The sequence below is a fragment of the Polypterus senegalus genome, chromosome 15 (assembly GCF_016835505.1).
Source record: "Polypterus senegalus isolate Bchr_013 chromosome 15, ASM1683550v1, whole genome shotgun sequence".
NCBI classification, from domain to species: Eukaryota; Metazoa; Chordata; class Cladistia; order Polypteriformes; family Polypteridae; genus Polypterus; species Polypterus senegalus.
This window is the reverse complement of record NC_053168.1, coordinates 87,947,265-87,969,763: the sequence shown is the minus strand read 5'-3', so window position 1 is coordinate 87,969,763 and position 22,499 is coordinate 87,947,265. Positions and strand designations below refer to the sequence as shown.

At 37.2% G+C, this 22,499-nt stretch overlaps 1 protein-coding gene across 1 annotated transcript in view; it reads right to left on the bottom strand.

The window, feature by feature from the left end:
• The window catches only part of pip4p2 (phosphatidylinositol-4,5-bisphosphate 4-phosphatase 2), a 74,211-nt gene extending 52,087 nt beyond the window's left edge, over positions 1-22,124 (bottom strand). Inside the window, exon 1 of the mRNA XM_039736669.1 lies at positions 21,784-22,124. Within this exon, the coding sequence (XP_039592603.1) occupies positions 21,784-21,889 (106 nt within the window). The 5' untranslated portion in view covers positions 21,890-22,124. The remainder of the gene's footprint in view (positions 1-21,783) is intronic.
• Between the last annotated feature and the right edge of the window lie 375 nt (positions 22,125-22,499).

The window sequence follows — 22,499 nt, the reverse complement described above, 5'->3', positions numbered from 1 at the left end:
CGGACAAACAATCTTCCACAGACGCTGCAATCGCGCTTCGGGACGCACTTCAGCGTGTCATTCCCATTGGGTGGTAAGTGGGTGGGGGGTCTCAAAAGAGTTCTGAAACCTCACAATATGAAGAAGAAAAGGATGATTCAGCTCCTGATTGATAAATGTGCTGCCCAGAACATGCTTCCACATTTAGATAATGTTCACGTTGACTTCCTACGATTTAACTGCACAGCAGTGCTTCAGCCATTGGATTTGGGCATCATTCGCACCCTGAAAGTGTATCATGGCAAGGAAATACTCGGAAAAATTCTCGTCAGCATAACTTGTAGGCAGGAGGAGATTAAAATTAACGTGAAAGAAGCTACTGAAATGATTGGAATCGCCTGGGCGCAAGTTAAAGAAAGCACTATAGTAACAAATACAGAATCTCATTACAATGAAATTTTCGTTACAATAATAATAAAATATTTTTTAGGTCCCTGGGAGTTCATTGTAATGGAATTTTACCTGTAGTTATCTAATATGGCACTAATTACTGTGTGCCTAGAAGTGTGGTTAATCAGTCCGACAAGTGGCATCATGCCAAACTGATAAGAGTATGTTATTTCTGGAGTTTATTCAACAATCCTGCAGGAAACTTTGGCGATTTTTGTTTTCAGAAAAAACGGCTGAGACTCAGCACGCGGTAACAAAAGATGAGTGCAGGTAATGTTAGCATCAATGAGACAAGCAGTGGAACAAGTGCATCTCAAGGACAGCATTTTGAAGGTGGTTTAAAGCAAACTGCAATTATTTATAATACAGGGTGATTTTTTTTTTTTTTAGCAGTTTAATGAATTTTTGCATCTGGGAATGTGTAAGGGAAAAATCAGAGTACGTATAGAAAACCCTTTATGCAAACAGGGTAGATGTGGAAAATCCACAAAGACAAGAAGCAGGTATTGGGCTCAGACGTAGGCAATTCAATCCATGAGGCAGCAGTAGTAAACACAGAGCCACCCTGTTTCTGTTTAGGTAGCTGAAAACTACAACAATACAACACTTATTTTTGTATCGCAGATAAGAATATAGTTACCTGGAAAAGCAATAAAATAATTATACTAATTTTAGTACTTCTTCAAAGTGTAGATATGTTTAATTGTATTTATTGCTTACTTATATTCCAAATGGACTGGCACCACATTTAAGGCTGGTTTCTGCCTGCACTTGATCATGAATGAGATTAAATATGTTTCAGAATGTTAGGTTTAATTTCCTCATTATGAGTCTTTCTGTTCTGCAGCAATTACAGTACAGTAATTTCAAAAATAACTACTGGGGAGCTTATTGACAACAGTCTTCTGGTGGTGCTGCTTAGATTTGAAGTCATGGCATAATGTTAAATAAACAAAGCATTACTGTTGGAATATTATCAAGAAGTATTTAGACAGGATTTATGCATTTTTAAATGAAATTTCTTAAGAAGGTAAAAGTTACTGAAGGATAGTCTTGTGCCTTTTATGTCACAGATCACCTCTTCATTCAGTTCTGTTAACTGTCAATATATCCTACAGTACAATGAAAACAATGTATTGTATTACTATTCCATTTGGTGCAAAAATATCAAAATGCAGCAACAGTACTGTAAATAGGATGATGACAAAGTGAAATGCACACAGATTACAAAATACAACTATGGCAATAAATAGTTGAAATAAAAATTATCCAACAGTACCAAATTGAAAAGTCTGAAGATCAGGTACATATGCAATATGCACCGAACTGAACAAGAAACAATATAAGCAAATGTACAACAGAACAGACAATAACGGTAGATTATTAGTTAAGATTATTTCAAAGTTTAGTCACATATCAGGCAGATGGCTATATGTATCATAATTGTGTAGAAGCACAAGGAAAAACTGAGATTCAGATGGAAAGACACTAAATTCTCAATAACTTTTGATATGCGATATTTTTTTTGGCAGTTACTAGTTTTGATAAACACAGTTTATGAATGGTAATTTAGATGTGGTATGGCATCTGGCTCATCCCTAGAAATGTATAAATGGATATTAAACTGATAGTATGCTGCTGTCATTACAGACCTTTCCGACAAGCTGTGAGCTTGGGTGAAGTCACAAGAAAAGCGAAGAGGATCTGAAGGCTGGCTTAGGATTGCAACAGCTGGTAGTGCTGCAATCACCAGTAAGGAGCTCTATTACTCCTTATTGAAGATGAGCCATGTGCGCCCAACTACGTTGCGCGTGTTAAAGTTGTCTGTGAAGGGCTCCCTGTTTAAACGCAGCTGACAGTCGTGAATTAGGCCCTTCGTCGCACAGCATTATGATTTTTTATAAGGGAAACAAAATTACAAAAGAAAACCCTTGGATATTGATTCGATAGGAACGGCCTACTCGGAATCACTGTCCGAATCGTAATTATGTGGTGGTGTAGGAGCATTTCTGCTTCTGTCCGTTCACAGTCCGTCTCGTTTTCACAACGCTGTTGTTTCCTCTCACGATCTCTTCTCAACCTTTCTCCAATCCCGCAGGTTGCTTTATGGCAATCCAAAGAGTAAGGTAATATACACGGAGCAATGGTGATAAAAGGGGGACAAATAGGTATCCAGGCTCTTTAAAGCATAAATAGGGATCACTTCACTGACATGTGAGCAAGTCACAGTACCACTGTTAGACGCGCCGCACTTGCCGCCTACAACGTAACAATAATAATTTCCGGAACGTGCTGTTACCTTGTCATTCATTTTATCAACTGTCTTTCTTTCATCCATATGTTACGTAGGCACGTACCTTTTATCTTCGGCAATCTCATTCTATAACCAGGCATCAGGAACTAACCAGCGTAACACTGTCCACCACCCCTTTCGTTATTCCGGCACATTGTTGACATCTGTGAGTAACAACAATGTACTAAACTGGAAGGTGGTCTACGCATGCGTGAAATTCGCAGACAAAGATCAAGATCTAAATGAAGATCTCTTTAGTTAATTTAAAGTACAACAATTTGTTTAGTTTGAATGTCTGTGTTCTGAGGTGTGACTGGCGAACTACAGTCTTCAGTAGTATAAGCCTGGAGGAGATTCTTAATGCAATGCCTATGTTTTAGCTGTCTCTCTACTGCCATCTAGTGCTTCTTCATTCTTAATTCATTCGCAGACAAACAAAGATCAAGATCCAAATGAAGATTATATATAGAGATAGAGATAGAGATGAAAAGGGAGAAGAGCCAGAGCAAGGATAAAAGTAAGATGGAAAGAACTCACAACTGGCCTGCCTCTTTGTAATGAATAATGTTTGATCACTTTCGAATAAAGTGGTTGAACAGCAGCAATATTGGCAAGTCACAAACATGTTCAGGCACTGCGGCATTTAGTGTATTGTGGATAACTGGCTTAAACCTTTTATTTCAGATGCTATATTCAGGGGTGAAGAAATTAGTTGTAGAAACGCCTACCAGTTTTTAATTCAGTATGACCAAACTGCAAATTCGCAAAGCCTGGCAGACTACCAGATGTTTTGGATGTTAGGTCCATGTAATATTTTCTTACTTACAAACAAACTGATAAAAGACAAAAGACCCAGTTCTTCATGTACGATCATAACATGAAGTGCCGTAATCACCTTGTAAAGACCAGTTTATACTTAATGTATCCAAAGTGGTTGAGAGGACAGCACAGCAAAAATGATGTCAGGCACAGAAACATGCTCTACACACAGAATATTTTCTTACAGACAGACAAACAGACAGACACTTTATTAATCCCCAAGGGGAAATTCACATACATTAATGCTGAATTTCAAGGAGAGGATAGTTACATGGGTGCCAGAATGATAGAAAAAAGACTGAATGTGAAACAACAGATCATCAAACTGCAAGAAAGGCATGCAAAAATATTTCAAGTGCATCTTTTCATCATGTACATCACCCACACACTAGAATATTATATTCAACTCCCCTTTACCATTTTTGGTTAATGGGTCTCCATGTGTGCACACACAAGTGAACAATAACAAAAGTGTGCTGCAAGTATATAAAGCAAACAAGAGAAACAATATTGTTAGCTGTAAAGCAGCTGGGGCAGGGGAAAAAAAAAGGAGAGGAGAGAACGAGGCAAACTATTCCATTTCTGCTCCGCTTCAATATCAGTTATGAGTGAAAGGAATCATAATTATAAGCGGCATTATGACAAAAATAAATAGAAAAAACTCTTTAAATACTATAAGAACTTTTTAAGAATGTTAAATACTGAGGATATGCTACAAAGTAGTGATGACTGCAGGGAGGAGACAACATCACAGCCAGGTCCGAGAACGTACTATGCTGTATGCAGAGAGCATCCAGAAACCACATACAAAAGTGGTCCTTTGTTTTTAAGCAAAACTAATTTTAGGAATGAAAAGGTAAGAAAGCACAGTAACTGATCATTTACTAGTCACTCTACTCTCTATAATAAATGTTGCAGTGCTGCATCAAACACAGAGGAAACAGAAACTGCCACCCAGGCAGAGTTTGCTCACCTACAATGAGCTGATAACAACTTGGATTTTGCATTCAGACAAGGGGGTCATCTTGCCATGGAAAAGATGAGGGAACGCATTTTGAAATGCTTTTATTGGGTGAATATGGGCCGGGAAATGGAGCGATTTTGTAAGGCTTGTCCTGACTGTCAAATTGTTTCTGCTCACAGACCTGCCAGGGCATTCCTTGTGCCGATGCCCATTTTAGACGTCCCCTTTGAGAGGGTGGGATTAGCAGCACAAGCAAGAGACACAAAAATGTAATTACGACAAGACAAGTAAACTCCGCGAGTTTAAGAAGGGGGATCATGTGCTGGTGTTGATCCCATCCAATCCACATAAATTTTGGGCCGAGTGGTATAGCCGGCAGTGATAGATGAGCATATGTCCCCAGTGAATTACAAAGTCAGAATTCCCAGGTGGCGGAAACCCATATAAATTTTGCATATTAATCTTTTAAAGGAGTGGCACGACCGTCACGAAGTCCTGGTTGCAGCCGCAGCAGTCTCCCAGACTGAGGTTGTTATTGGGGATGATTTAACTGACACCGGAATTGCTATCACTGATCGATGGGAACTCGGATGTGTTTTTGCCCACACCTAGCCGGACAACGATTGCAGAATACAAGATTTGTCACTCCACCTGGTGTTACTATACAGGTGCCCCCGTATTGCCAACCAGAGACAACAAGGAAAGTGATACATGAGGAAGTGCAACAGATGCTCTAATTAGGCATTATTCGGCCAAGCAAAATCGAATGGTGAAGTCCAATCGTACTTGTCTCAAAGTCTGACAGTTCAGTTCAGTTCTGTATTGATTTTAGGCAATTGAACAAGATTTCCAAGTTTGATGCATACCCGATGCTGTGTACTGGCAAGCTGTTAGAAAAGCTCGGGCAGGCTTCATATATCTCCACCCTTTACCTCACGAAGGGTTACTGGCTGGCCCCCTTGGTGAAGTCAAGTTGTCAGAAAACCACAAAACAAATCATGCAACCGACAAGAGTACAACTCGATAGAAATAAAGTACTGTTGGTGGGAATAAGGAAACACATCATGTCATTCGGTTCATTTAACCCATAAGATTGTACTGGATTAAATTTAAAGATCCAATGAGCTTCTGGACGTAATAGCAGATTATTGCAATCACTGTACCGAGTGCATGGTTTCACAATCTCTAATACTGTAAATTTTACATTTGTAAATTTAACGTTGTGCAGATGTCAAATAGTGAGAAACTGACTCTTTAAAAGAATTTGTTCTAAAATTACTTTTATTTTTCACAATGTGGTATCTGATGGTGTGAAAAGTATTACCCACACTGAAAAGAGGGTAAGAACAAACCAGTAAATACACAACTCCTTTAGTGCTACAATGAGAATGATGCCTATAAGTTGTAATAAGTTCATCCTTAAGGATGTCTGAACAATAGCTGCAATGCAAGCAAGGAACATGACCAGGTTTTATTTATTGTGCAGTACTAGAGAGACACACAGGGAAAAGCTGTACATAGATGATTTACTACAAATTCCTTAATATTCAGTCAATGGAAAAATGCAAATAAGGTAGGTTCTCAAATATGGGATTAAGGTGAAGAATGTGCCAATACTTTAATCCAACACAGCAGATCCAATTAGCCTGTGTTGAAAATATGCAGTAGATTGCAAACAAGTCTGTTGGTTTTGTTGGTAAAAAGTAAATCCCCATTTATGAACAATGCAAAGTTATATGCTTTTTGAATGCAGGTCTGCATTCATTGCATCAGCCCGACTGATAAAATCATATTGGTCTGAGCAGATAGGGTATAACCTAAAGAACTGTAAAATTATTTATTTCTTTATGTAGATTATTTATTAAAGATCTAGGATGAAAGTTAGATGCATGCAATAAAGTATCACAGCAGGTAGGTACTCTAAATAGTAAGAATTAAAACAAATTATTGGTAATTCTAACTGTGATATCCAAAAAAGTGAATAAAGGTAAAATCGTAATTAAATGAAAGGGACAAATTAGTTTCACAATTGTCTATACATTCTTATTCACATACATACAAACATACATACAGATATATAGTATATATACACACATACAGCATATACTGCTCTTCAAAATATGCTACATGAAAGATTCGCTATGCTTAGACTAAACATAGCACCAATCGCAACTCCTTTATGTTGATGATAAAATTGATTATTGAAGATAATCCAACTAGAAATGCATTCTTATCTCAAGAAAAACAGGGCTAAAAATCTGTGATAAAGTAATTATTTCCAGTTTCCTTCCCTTATCACAAGAGGTAAGGTTGGTAGCCAAGGATGCCTCAAAAATGCAAAACACATTTTCTCTTAAATCAAAACCTATGATGCTTCAAAGTAGACATATTTGGTAAGTTTTAAGGCTTAATGTAATATTTGCGAGTTGCACTATAAACTCTATAAAATTTAGTTGATGGGATGACAAGCGTAATAAAGAGTCACATACTAGTTGTTGGGCAGTGTGCTGTGAAATATTTGTTTACAATGATTCTACGTCCATTGTGGCTAGAACTTCACCATCATAAACAAATAGTGCTTAAAGATAGCTGATAAAATCTGTCAAGTCCTTCATGCAAGAACAGAAAAATCCATTATTTCAGTAATTCTGTTAAAAAAATGTTTTGGCTTTGTGGTTTTCAAAGGCACCTACTCATATTGAAATTTCTGTTGCTTCACACTTTTGACTCGTTCAGAACTAGCCATAAAAAAGGACATTCATACCTGGAGACTGCATCCCAGTTACTCTCATAACTTGTCAGGTCACTGTTGTGTGTACTTTTGTGGTTCATTTTCTACTAATTAGTACTATAAATTCAGTGTTTGACAATTTATTTTAAGCAATTAAACTCACTATTTTAGCAGCCCTATCAACTGCGCATCTCAGAGTTTCTGCGATATCACAAAACATTAGATATTCCCTCATTTAAATCAGTTGGCCTAATGCTTCAAAGTAGCATCATGAGTAGGGATGATGCAATTGATTTTTTTCACTTCAAAAGAATCAAATCAGTGACCTGTAAATTGGCCAATCACAAAAAAATTTTCTTTTCAGCCCCTTTCTAAGCTTTAAAGTAAAATTAGTTTTAGCAGTGCTCCTTTAAGCAAAGTAATACGGTAGATGAGCCAGATAATGGAATATTAGCCTTTATGTTAAAGAAAGTGGATTAATAAAATGAGAAAAGGGAATCAGAGAAGTTGTCCAGTGCAACTAGACCAGTGTTTCCCAAACTCGGTCCTGGAGAACTCCTGTTGCTGCAGGTTTTTGTTCTAACCAGCTTCTGTTTTTAATTGAACTCTTGGACTAATTAAGTGAAATGATATTTCCCAAGTTCTGTGCTTAGGGAACAATATATTAATTAGAAAACTCAGTTTGCTAAAAATATATATATATATATATATATATATATATTATATATATATATTAAAATGCACCATGCAGGTATATAGGAATTATATATTTTTTTCTTTAACAGTATTTTCATCTTGAGTTTCATCCTACTTTTCAAGGTGTTCTAATTGTTTAATTAATCCATTATTTACTAATTAGTGGGTCTGACTCTAAAGTAGTTGCAGCCTTTGAGTATTCAGTGTTGTTTGCCTGGCTGTCTGATCTGCTCGTTTTAAATTGTCATTAATAAGATACAACAAAGGAGAAAAAGTGCACAGAGAAAAGGCAAAGTATAAAAAAAAATCAACAAAACAGAGTTAAGCAACTAAATCTATAGCAAAAGCAGAAATATTTATAAATGTCTTATAAATGTAAAAATCATGCCGTTTTGCTTTTCTGAATGTCGAATAGAAGAAAAAAAAAAACCAGCTAATTAAATGAGCTCAGTGTTATCAGGTGTTGTCACTGATTAGGAACATGGTTGGAACAAAAACCTGCAGCCACAGGGGTTCACCAGGACCGAGTTTTGGAAAAACCGCACTAGACAAATGGCAAGAAAAACTACAGTATTTTAAAAAATTCAGACTATATTTTGTCCTTTAATTAAAACTGGAAACCATTTGTCTTCGTTTGGACAGCAATCTTGTGTTAAGTACAGCAGTTTACATTTTTATTTGGAAAAACAAAAAAGACAGAATTTGAAATTGCTACTTGGTAAATATCAGGCATGTTAGCTTAACAGCAATATGTGTCTTTTACTTGTAAACTTGATAAGCTTGTTAGCTTTGTGTCTTTTTATAAACAACTTATGAACATTTCATACATTTACAGCTTTTTTAAAGAGCTGTACTGTGTTTATTATTTGTCCATGTCATATAGTATAAGTTTTGGTATGGTAATCCATATTTATAACACCACCTCAAGAATAACGAATGTCTTGCTTGTATACTGAAGAAAAAAAAAAGAAAAAAAATTATGTATATTTTAACAGCAGAAAAGCTGTAGTGCAATTAATGATTAAAAATTATTAAAAACTTATAAGTGCATGTACAGTTCATCCGCAAAGTATTCACAGGGCATCACTTTTTCCACATTTTATGTTACAGCCTTATTCCAAAATGGATTAAATTCATTTTTTTCCTCAGAATTCTACACAAAACACCCCATAATGACAACGTGAAAAAAGTTTACTAGAAATTTTTGCAAATTTATTAAGAATAAAAAAAACTGAGCTCAAATGCATCCTGTTTCCCTTGATCATCCTTGAGATGTTTCTACGGCTTCATTGGAGTCCACCTGTGGTAAATTCAGTTGATTGGACATGATTTGGAAAGGCACACACCTGTCTATATAAGGTCCCACAGTTGACAGTTCATGTCAGAGCACAAACCAAGCATGAAGTCAAAGAAATTGTATGTAGACCTCAGAGACAGGATTGTCTCGAGGCACAAATCTGGGGAAGGTTACAGAAAGATTTCTGCTGCTTTGAAGGTCCCAATGGGCACAGTGGCCTCCATCATCCGTAAGTGGAAGAAGTTCAAAACCACCAGGACTCTTCCTAGAGCAGGCCGGCCATCTAAACTGAGCAATCAGGAGAGAAGGGCCTTAGTCAGGGAGGTGACCAAGAACCCGATGGTCACTCTGTCAGAGCTCCAGAGGTCCTCTGTGGAGAGAGGAGAACCTTCCAGGAGGACAACCATCTCTGCAGCAATCCACCAATCAGGCCTGTATGGTACAGTGGCCAGATGGAAGCCACTCCTTAGTAAAAGGCACATGGCAGCCCGCCTAGAGTTTGCCAAAAGGCACCTGAAGGAACTCTCAGACCACGAGAAACAAAATTCTCTGGTCTGATGAGACAAAGATTGAACTCTTTGGTGTGAATGCCAGGCGTCACGTTTGGAGGAAACCAGGCATCGCTCATCACCAGGCCAATACCATCCCTACAGTGAAGCATGGTGGTGGCAGCATCATGCTGTGGGGATGTTTTTCAGAGGCAGGAACTGGGAGACTAGTCAGGATAAAGGGACAGAGGACTGCAGCAATGTACAGAGATATCCTGGATGAAAACCTGCTCCAGAGTGCTCTTGACCTCAGACTGGGGCAACGGTTCATCTTTCAGCAGGACAACGACCCTAAGCACACAGCCAAGATATCAAAGGAGTGGCTTCAGGACAACTCTGTGAATGTCTTTGAGTGGGCCAGCCAGAGCCCAGACTTGAATCCAATTGAACATCTCTAGAGAGATCTTAAAATGGCTGTGCACCGACGCTTCCCATCCAACCTGATGGAGCGTGAGAGGTGCTGCAAAGAGGAATGGGCGAAACTGGCCAAAGATAGGTGTGCCAAGCTTGTGGCATCATATTCAAAAAGACTTGAGGCTGTAATTGCTGCCAAAGGCGCATCGAGAAAGTATTGAGCAAAGGCTGTGAATACTTATGTACATGGGATTTCTCAGTTTTTTTATTAAATAAATTTGCAAAAACCTCAAGTAAACTTTTTTCACATTGTCATTATGGGGTGTTGTGTGTAGAATTCTGAGGAAAAAAATTAATTTAATCCATTCTGGAATAAGGCTGTAACATAACAAAATGTGGAAAAAGTGATGCGCTGTGAATACTTTCTGGATGCACTGTATATTTACATAAAAGTAGTGTTTAATTGGCAATAACAATTGATTGTATGCTTGTGTGTACAGTATATTTTTTTGTTAAGAGAAATGGTGAAAACTACTTTTTTTAATTAAACTATTTCAGATAAGAACATTACAGACACACTTAAACAATATGATAGCTTGTAATTATGAAAAGCATTTTATTTTCTTTTATGCCATATTTATTATGAATAAATATTTTTGTACACATTTTATTAATTGAAGAAAGGAAAGGAAGGAAATTTCACTTAAGTATTTTTATGGTTAATGAACAGTAAGCATACAGAATGTCATTTTGTTAATAAAAAATGAACATTCAATACCTGTGGTCTATAGTTTAATTATAAAAATGCCCAAGTTAACACTTTGATATAGGACACAAGGCTCCAATGCATCTGGTTTACAGAAGCTTAGTTAAAATGTTTTTTAAAGTGATAAAGAAAAAGACAAAAAAAAAAAAAATTTAAATCGGTATCAGAATCAGCTTATCCAGTAACATGAAACTGGTGATCAGCATCAGCCTTAAAAAACACGTGATCAGAGCACTCCTAATTATGAGCTTAACCACTAGAATGTCTGGCAAATGTGGAACTTTTGAAACACTGATTTTATTTTGAAATGAAGATAAGGAACATCTCATTCTGTCCCCATTGCTGACCAGAGATACCCACTAAGTGTGAAATTAGTCAGGATTTCAATCTACAAGAAATAAAACTGGCACTTCCTATGTAAAGTCTGCCTGTTTTCTTCTTGCATCCCAAAGATTGGTACATTTGGTTACATAATTTCTTCAAATTGTTCCTGCATGAGTATGTCTGAGCGTTTTGCAATTGTGTACTCTGCAGCAGAGGGCACTTCATCCAAGGTTGTCTCCCATTGGTTCCACGGTTCCCTGGATAAGCCTATTCACAGTTCTGAAGTGGATAAGCAGGTAGAAAAAGGGTGAATAAAAAGATGGTCAGACAACTTGCAGCCATGTCAATTATATTCAGAGGAGAATCCAAAATCTCCATTCCATTATATGGGGCATGTGTAGTGTGTTAAAAGCCAGCGATGATAGCCAGCCTATCATTTCTAACTCCTTTCAAATGTGGAATGCTACAAGTACAAATAAATGCAACTCCCAGCTGTGTGACTGGTTATATAATCCTGCTCTCTCAAAGCATATGCAAATCATGTATCATGTGTGACCTGCACAAAACACATACTATATTTGTGATTTGTGTCTCCTTCTCTAGAAATCTTCTTCCAGGAATGTATCCCTCATGTTTATAGTTAATCTGTATGCTACCATTTTACAATTTGTCAACTCAAGTATGTCTATTGATACTCATTGACTTAAAATCTTATACTCTCTTCAGCTCTTTTTAATCCATGTACACTAAAATGTCTTTTCCTTTCCCCGTTACCAAGCCTCTGCTACCTCTGTAATGATGAAATCAAGCACTGAAATTGGACTTTTTTCTATTGACAGCCAAGCCATGAGTAAACCATGCAATATTTATTGGAAAAATAATACTAGGAACAACCACTGCATTTCACTGATCATCCAATTCTGTCCCATCAGTTCTCTCCTTCCCAGGAGTCATTAAACACAATTTTTCATCTTCTACTGTTGGCCATCTAACATACATAATCTTACTAACCTGCCTACCCCCTCATTCATTGGCAAAGAGTCCCGTCTTCAATTCAAAATCAAAACCCTGTGTGAAGGGACTTCATTGAAGGGCCATATCAGGCTCACTCTTAATATCTGGAGGAACATTGTGCCTTATGTGAATGACTGGGACAGGTTCAAGGTGTGGACTGACGACGGTACAGGAGATAATTATACTACACAGGAGCACTATAAGAGTGAAATGCTTAAACCCTTCAACTATGGTTCTGCATGTGAGTTGATGGCTGCCGCTGAATTGTTCGGTTGTCGCTTTCAAGTGTACCGAAATGGCCAAATATTTTACACCTTTGGAGAACCAATGCCTCTTAAACATCTTAGATTCACAGGTGATGATTTGAGTAGTGGACACTTTGATATTTATGAATGTTTCAACTCTCAAAAGCTGGATGCGAAGTTATTGATGAAACCGGTTGTATGTTTACAACGCTTGACAGATGCCGAATGTCACTTCAACACAAAAAGTTCTGCAAATACTAACGTAATTGAAACAAACCACGAAACTCAAACCGATTATGACAGCAGCAATCCAAGCTGTGAGAAAACAGTAAAAAGGAGGAGTGTCAGATGTCGTGGTACATTTTCTGATGCAGCTAGACGGAAACAACTTCGTGACGCTGCTGCTAAATACTCGCAGGCAATTCCACAAGTTCATAGACACGCTGCCGCTAAATATTCGCAGGCAAATCCACAAGTTAATACCGGGAATGCCTGTTAAACATCTTAAGATTCACGAGTACCGATTTGGGTAGTGAACACTTCGATGAATGAAACCCGTTATCTTTACAACGGTTGACAAACACGGAATGTAACTGGAACACAACACGTACTCCAAATACGAACCGACTGAAAGAAATAATGATAATTAAATCCTTGATGACAGCAACACTCATAACAGTGACAAAACAATTACATTGTCAGTCATACTACTCTATTTTTAAAATGTTTCCTTTTCTTTTTTATAACTTCTTTAACACACTACTTCTCCGCTGCGAATCGCGGGTATTTTGCTAGTCAAATATAAAAGTATTACTACTGTAAACAATAATCAGATTTGGTAAAAATGGTATAAAAAAAAATCCAGAATCCCTTTACATTCTACAGATGTTTTTAAAGATTCTCAGGTTTCAATGGGATAATTTTAAAAATTAGTACTTCTCTGTGTAGATCAAGCATAATTTAGTCATAGCAGAAATCAACATTCTAGCACAATATTACAAAGAGTACATGAGTAGCTTTGACCCAAGTTATATCAAGATGCTATAAAGCCCCCTAGGAATGGAAAACACTTACCTATCACCTTTCTATTATTCTATCTCTATAGATGACTTCATTCAAAAAATATTATTTAGCACTTCAACACATTATTACATAAAGACATAGACTTTTACATTTACTTTAAGAGTGGGCATCCTTTATTAATGGCTTTGACATTTACTTTAGGAGGGGGTATAGTTTATTAACAAAAGCAATGCTAATCACGGAAATTCTCTCTGCATATTAAAAAAAACAGACAGGAACCTGGAACTAATTCAATGACAATGCACTTCTGTTCTAAATTTAACCACAATTAATAGAAACTGAATTACAATTCTATGGCATTATTAACAAAATAGAATCTAAGATATGACTACTTTGAACATAATGATAAAATGGGAAAATATATCGTAAATCGGCTAATAAGAAATAAAAGGAAATCTACTAGACAGGGAACTCTACGAGACATGGGCAAGAGATCAAAGAGAGAACATCATTCAGAATTCTAACCACAGAAAATACATTAAATAATTACAACAAACTATCCACATTGAAAGGAACCAAATATATGTATATTTAGGACAGCAGGCAATCTACTAAAAGATAGTAAAGGGAGAGAAATCACATGACACACGCTGTTGATGTCTGCTTAGTTCTGCATCTGCTCACATTCTTTCCATCTTTTGCTCACTAATGATTGTCCATGCTGTCTAAACATTTTCAAAAAGTCCTATAAAGTTTAGCTTATCTTGGTGCATCCAATCACGACTACTTCGCAAAGAAGATCCTGTTCTGTCCTTAGCAGTCTGGATAAAAAGATACCCCGACCTGAAGGCAGCACAGAGGGTGCCATCTCTTACTTCATGGCTTCTTTGATTGAGGAGATGAAAACATTTGTTAGGGATTAGGTGAACACTTTACAGGGTATCATTCAACCAAATCTGATATGAACATCTTAATGGCTAACTTCCAGGTCCTTCAGAAAGTCGTTGCCTCCATTAAAGCAATGATGGACCGCCATAAATGCAGAAATCATTGGCATCAAGGTTATTACAGTTTTGCCTTTTTGTATTAGTTTTTATTCCTAAATTTTTTTCTGACCTTACTTGGAAATTCAGTTTAGTTTTTCTTCATTGTGTATTTTTAGTTTTAATTTAGTTTGTATTTACCAAAGACATTTATATTTTATTTTTATATCTATTAGTTTCAGTTTTAGTAATTATGGTATGGTTAAAGAGCTACTATGGAGTTTAGTTTTGTGTCGCAATCAGACAAAAATGTAAACTTAATGGATTTGGATATGTTAGTGGAAGCTTACTACACAACATGGTTTACTATCTGGTTTTGTTTTTTGTCTGATAAAAACAAGCAGAATCAAAACCAGATACTGAATATGAACAATTTTATAATGTTTTAAATATTATTGTCTAGAATGGGGGAGGCACGGTGGCGCAGTGGTAGCGCTGCTGCCTCGCAGTTAGGAGACCCGGGTTCGCTTCCCGGGTCCTCCCTGCGTGGAGTTTGCATGGGTTTCCTCCGGGCGCTCTGGTTTCCTCCCACAGTCCAAAGACATGCCGGTTAAGTGGATTGGTGATTCTAAATTGGCCCTAGTGTGTGCTTGGTGCGTGGGTGTGTTTGTGTGTGTCCTGCGGTGGGTTGGCACCCTGCCCAGGATTGGATCCTGCCTTGTGCCCTGTGCTGACTGGGATTGGCTCCAGCAGACCCCTGTGACCCTGTGTTCGGATTCAGCAGGTTGGAAAATGGATGGATGGATGTCTAGAATGGGCCAATTTGTAATGAAATTTAGGTGAATTTCAAGGTTTGAGGGTTTTTTTTACTCTGAATGTCTACAGCACACAACATATCTCCAAGACAATATGTGCTTATAATAAATGTCTTCAATATTGCATTCAAAAATCTCCCATACTGGGCTTTGCTAATTTCTACCAGCCACATTGATCTCCGATTCCATCTCAGGCACATACAATTTATAGACAGAATTTTGCCACCTGCAGCAGGGCCATCTTAGCAGCATTATAGACCCCAGGCAAAGCAGTGCACTGTGGCCCCTACCTATACAACCACTCACAGGAATAAAAATGTAAATGATCGATAAAATTAAGCACATATTTGTTATATTGGTACTTCTAACAAAAATCAGTGTTTAAACATTAAAAATGCTATCAAATGATATCAAAAATCAGAAGATTCTACTGTGTTCTGACAGGTGGGATCATTAAAATCATGTGGGCTTAGGAAGACCAGGACTCTTAGGCTTGAATTAGTTTGCATACTCCACCTGGCTCTACTGAGGGAAACCAAGAAAAACAAGCTTGTAGTGTCAAGGTTAGGGGCAGCGAGACTTGAATAGCCCATGCATAAGAACAGTAAACCCTTAATGAGCAGAGCAAGAGCAGGTAATCTGTGTATGGACAAACACAAAATGACAGAGACAGCATCTGAGATTAGGAACAATATTTATATTTTCTAAACGAGTTAATCCAGAGCAGGATCACAGGAACCTGAAGCACACCCCAGCAGGTTTGGATGTAAGGCAGGAAAATCCCTGGTATGCAATATGCATGATATGGCTGATGTTAAGAACAAAAAGTGTATGATATTTCAACTATCTATTTTGAGAGAGAGAGAAAAATTAAAAAAAGTTTAGCAAATATTTTAAAACATAATTCTGCTACTGGATTATTTTCACAATATCAGGTATTTTGAGCTGTGAATATAAACTAAAAAAAAGATAAATTAATAAATATGGCATAAATACAAAAATACATTAGTAGGTTTAGTTTTTCACCAGTTGGCAGACTCTCTTCGTCTACCTACCTGTAGTTCAGTAGAGACATTGCCAAGTCAGAAATTTTACAAGGTTTGTATTGCTACGTTGTTAAATTACTTTTTTTAAAGCAAAAGTGATTGGTCAGTAACGATATGCCGATCTTGTGTGATGACCGTCAGTCTCTCGATCAGTGCTGTTTTACTTTCAGAAAAGATTTCTCCAGTGCAAAGTAGCAGGTGAATTATTGTCAACAAAGAGCAGGTACCTGAGAAAGAAACTGCAACATTACTCACTTGTGATTTTTGTGTCCATACAGTAAAAGGTTTTGTTGATGTTGATATATGGAATATGTTTTTTGATTTGTCTAGTGCCTTCAATACCATCCACCCATCTCAGTTAAGGGGGTATACTGAGGGAATTAAAGATGGATGAAGGTATGATGTCCTGGATAATGGACTGCTTGGCCAACCCTAGTTTCAGAGGCTGTGTCCCTGGTGTGGACGTGAGCAACACTGCGGGACCACAAAGAACAGTCAGCACGTTTTCTGTTCATCCTGTATACCTGGGACTACAAGTATAGCAGCAGGCCATGTAACTTTCAGAAATTCTCAGATGATTTTGCACTAATAGGTTATATTGAAAAGGAGGATTAGACAGAGTACCGGAGACAGGTGGAGAACCATGTTTATGATGAAAACAAAATTGTCTGCAATTTAACTTCAGAAAAAACAAGGAATTGGTTATTGATTTTCACCACACCAAAGAGCTTTTACACCCACTATTAATGGAGTGGATCTGGATGTGGTCTACTGCTACTCGGGGGTCCACATCAATAAATGGTTGGAGTGGTCGTGTAACACAGGGGAAATATAAGAAAGGGTGGAGCAGACTCTTAGTAGACTTTGTCCCTTTAATGTGGGTAGTGACATTCTTCACAGTTTAACTAATTCAGCAGAACAGACTTTCTACACTACGGTGTTCTGAAAGCATCACTTCAAAAAAGGCTCACTGAGTCAGCAAGCCAATTAGAAAAGCAGACTCAGTTACCGGATGCACTCTCGACTGCTGGAAGTAGCTGTGAGAGACAGAATGAATACAAAACTGGGTGCTTTATGAACAATATTTCATATCCTCTTTCTGAGACACTACCAGTAACAAATTATTCAGTACAAGTGAGTTAAGAAATCCTATTGGGGCTCTTTTATACCAACAGTAATATGCCTTTACAGTATAATGGATGTGACTGCTATTTTTAATCTTTGAGCCAAGTCAAAAGTCTTCTTTCTTTTTGGTGTGTATTTGAGGGGAGTGGTTGTTGTTTGTTATAATATTTATTTATTTGTCGTGCTACTATAAAAAGATAAAATTTCCCCTTGGAACATATAAAGTATTACCTATTTGTATATGGTTATCCACTAGCCTGTTTCTGATTGCTCAACCTTACCTAAATTCCTGAAAGCAATTAAAAATGACCCACTGTATAGTGCTAGAGCAACATGTAATGTTCCATTACTAGACACATTGCCACAATTTAGAACAGCCAAGCTACTGAAAATTAATTATCTGTTCACAATGATTTAAAGTCCAGCTTACGGTCAGCTGGTTCAATACACAGTATTATCCCCTGGGGAATGCAAGAAAACAAGGAAGCGATCATGACTCTTTAAGAATGTTTAAGAAAAAAAAAAACATTTCTCACAGAGCTCTTGTTGCCCGAAATGTCTTTTAGTATTATCTGGTAGGTCACATGTAAAATTTAACAAACTGGATACTCTTTAAAAAAAAATCAGCATTTCAGATGGAGGAATGAAAGCTGGAAGAATGGTGAGAAACATCTGTCAGAGAAGTGACAAGACTAATTACAACAGTGAAATACCTCAGTTTCTGAAACTCTGATTTCAGGCAAAGCTAATAAAAATGGCATATTGTTATTTCAAACAAATAGTAAAAAAAGAGTGTAAACCTATACAAAAATGTGCATTTTTCTAGAAATGTTCACAAAGTAAGGCACAGAAAACTACATGTCTACAATATGCATATGTTATAAAATTCACCTAAAACAAACCAAACCCCAAAAATACCAACTTTAATAAATGAGATAATGAAATTACAACCAAAAAACTCCACTTTATGTCTGTTAACCATGTATTCAGTCACAGCATTCTCTTTTATTAGATGAGCAATGCATCCACTAATGCCATTCCCAGTTCAAGATAAAAAATATACATGGACATTTAGTAAAATGAATTTCACAAATACACAATTTGCAATGAGGTAAAACATAAAACACGTATCACAACATGCATATTGATTAATTTACAGAGTGTTATGAACTATTTTAACTCAGTCTGGCTCTGCTCACCAAGTCAATTGTTCTGTGATCTGGTTTTTCTTAATTTGTTTTAAGAGATCTTTCAACATTTCATCACTTACATTAAAATTTGGTAAACTTATTAAACAAACTTCTCTGTGTTTAAATTAATACAGGCAACATATAAAATATCAAACTAGTCAGAATCCCTTGAATCAAAATTTGTCTGTGAATATTGTCTTTTTATTCTACAAATGAACACGCGTAAACACCTTTTAAATGCAATACACCCTGCACACCTTGCACTTTCATAAACCAAAAATTGTGTCACCTGCATTATCTGTTGTATACTTCTCTAATGGTAAATAAGCCCATTTCATAATATAAACATATTGAACCCCCAACTTCCATTAATCTAATCTATGCATTAACTGAATAAAAAGTATTGACGTTTGTTTAGAGAGTGTGTGTGTGTGTGTGTGTTATCAAATTACACACCCCAGCAGTACTTACAGGCTTGGTTTTAAAACCAATACACATTCAAAATTAACAGTACTTTCAAGATAATAACAAACGTAACAAAAGGATTACTTAATAATATGTTTGTGAAGAATTAAATATCTAAATATTTTTAGGAAATATGTCCTGATGCCACAGTTTTATTTGGTAATATTACATCCCTGGCTTACTGTATCAACTATTTGTATACAGAACTTCTTTTACATTTAGCCTTTTATTGTATAGAACTCCCTCATGCTAGATTATAAAACAGGTTGTGACTGTATACCAGTAGAAGACATCTTTAAAAAAAGTACCCATTTTAGATTATGTTCTTTGGCATATTAACTTTTGTTTTCAGATATAACTAAACAGTGTAGTGCTGTTACATTCATTGATTTGTGCCACTTCCTTGCCAAGTGATTTATAAATTGAGAAAATCCAGACTGACTGTGTGTAAGGTTGAGTGTATGTGTGCATACATGGACCTGCGATGGACTGTCTCACTGGCCGGGGCCATTTCCTGCCTGTGCACAGTGCCATTAGGATAAGCTGCTGCCCCATGAGACTAGAACCAAAAATGAAATAATAAAAAGAAATTTAGACAGTAAAGCTGTTACTCACAAATCTTAAACAATAAATCAAAACAAAATGTCTATTATTGGTATACAAAATGATATTAACTGTATATAATTATTAATGTATCCACTTTATATGTTAGTAATAAAACACTTGGCTGTTAGCATGATGTAGAAATCATATGCGTCGTATTACAGCTGTCTGCACTGTTACACTTTTAGAAACAATTCCATCCGTCTTAGGTTTTTGAGGCTCTGGATCAAAGCTGGCAACATTTTTCAGCTTTATTTGAAATTATTTTCTCTAATCTGAAGAAATGTTTAACATACACGAGCAGACCAGCAAGTGCCACATTAAGTCAGGCTCAAATATAGATAATATGTTGAATTAACTAGCAGGTAAAAGCAAAAGTTTACAAAACAGATGGGACCAATTTTTCCTTGAAGGTCAGTATGTAAACTGAAATTAACCTTTCTTCTACCTTACTGCACATGAACTGAAAATGTCCAGTGACAGCTTAGGTTATTCTTAGTCTCATCAGTTCATTTCTGGAAACTGTCTTGGGGTTTACTATTTCACAGAATCAAACTAGTAACATGAACAGCACAGGCTGTTTCCACAACAGGTTTCTCAATCCAGAACCAATAAAAACAAAAACGTATCAGAAGCCAGAAGCTTTTTCTTCAGTGATGTTACTGTAATTACTGTGAATACGTACGCAGCTATTCTAATTCATTTTCAGCCATTTAGCAGCTATGGTAGCTAACTTTAAATATTTAAGTACACAGTATATGGACTAGTAAAATTAACCAAAGAATGCCTATATTTAGAGCAGACCATAGTAAGATTAGGATTTACTTGTTTCATCAAGCATGTTTTTGATCCAGCTATGCCATGAGAATCACAAGACGGCATTTTTTGCAGACATTAATTGGCTGTGCAAACACGGCTCCTTAACCATTTCCCCGCCGAACTAAAGGGCCCCAGCTATTCCCTTTAACTTCAATCGCCACAACGTTAGATATGTTTATAATATGGGTGCTTGAGTAGCTACTGACAATTAAGCGCATATAAATAAAATGCTTTAAAAACGTTCATCCTTGTCATTATGATCGGTGATTAACAAACAAAAGCGGTTTCAGGCATGATGAACCCCTTTATTGACCCCACGCGGGTGTAAGTGCAAGACAGATCAGGAAGTGATTTCGCCTCTTTCTTTATGTTTGACTAAACACTGAACAGAGTGACTACTTTACTAATTTGGGACGCATTGCTTTACTTCAGGCATCGTTTTTCAAATGGCTATGAAAAGATGAAAGCTGGAGGTAATTCATTCTGAAGAGATCCAGCACGGCGGGTACAGTATAATGTTGTATCTGCAGCTATATCCCAAAATGAGGCTTGCTTTGTACCAGTCACGTTTCAATTATAAAATTGGTATTCACCCTAATACAAATAAAGCAATAAAATGCATGCTCAGTGACTTCTGTCATACCCAATTTTAAACTTGCCAGATTCGGAATACTAATAACATCTCCACAGAAAGAATGATTACTTCATAGAAAGAAGACAGACATCTATATACAAGAAAAATACGCAAATCGTCAGCAACTTGCACTTGCAAATCGAATGATGAATCAGCAAAGGTAAGATATTCTTCAGAGTCGCCGGGCGATACATTAAATTTGGCGACTGAGCGCAGGTTACATTGTTTTATACATGCAGCCCGGCTATTCGACCTTTCACAAGGAGAAATCTTTAGATTGTTATCTTGCTAAAACGCACAGCAAGGCAACGAAACACCCCCTATGCCTGGAAGAATACTGTTAATGCGGTGGATTGACCAAGACAACAAACTGTCTTCCTTTGTAGCTTTAGGACTAGGTACCTTTATTTAGGCCCGATAGGTCCTAAGTCCTCAACCTAGCCTAGCGTTTCCACAGGGGTTATTTGCAGCATAATACGATCAAATACTACTTACTGTTTGTTTACGTCTTCCAAAGGCATGAATGCACTCTAGGGGGCAAATAATAAAGGCATCCAGTTACATTACAAAAGGCGTCAATTGCTTGGCAATTGTCCTTACCTCTTGGGGGGTTGTCTTGCAAATACGGCGGGGCTGTAGGTGTAACATTCCCAGAGTTTGGTGCTGACAGCAACGGAGACCGCTCATCCACTCCATCTGAAGCCATAACTGCAGTAGGATCTGTGGCACTGTAAAAGCAGTCAATCCTCCAACCCTCCGGCCTCCCACCCCCTCTGTTCCTCTCCCTTTTTTCTCCCCCTCTGTCTCTGTTTCCAGCAAGTAGGTGGAACGGGGTAGGCGTGGTCACATCGTTGGGCGTGGTAAAGGCCGTCAACGTGGGAAGGGCAATGCAAAAGAAGACGTTTCTGGTATTCCACCGTCACTAGTCGAGCAAATCAAGCAAACGTGTCACACAAAAGGAAAACGTATCCATCCACACTGACCCTTTGTCTTGTTAGCATTCCTGGGTTTTCTGTGGAAATGGAAAGAGAGTCATAAAAGAACAGCTCAGAATATTCCCAGGAAAGAGAAATCTAAAATTGCTTATCATAAATCGTTTAAGGAACTATGCTGCTATATCCTCAATATAATAGTAATAAGTGTATAGAATCTCATAATAGTCCATCAGTATAATTGCCTAGCTTATCTGAATCACACGTGGGCAAAGTAAAAAAAATAATGAGAAAATGGGAAAAGATAGCATGAGGGAAATATCATGTACTGTATTTTGAGAATACCAACTTCTTGAATGCTGAAATATTGACTGTGTAGTCCTT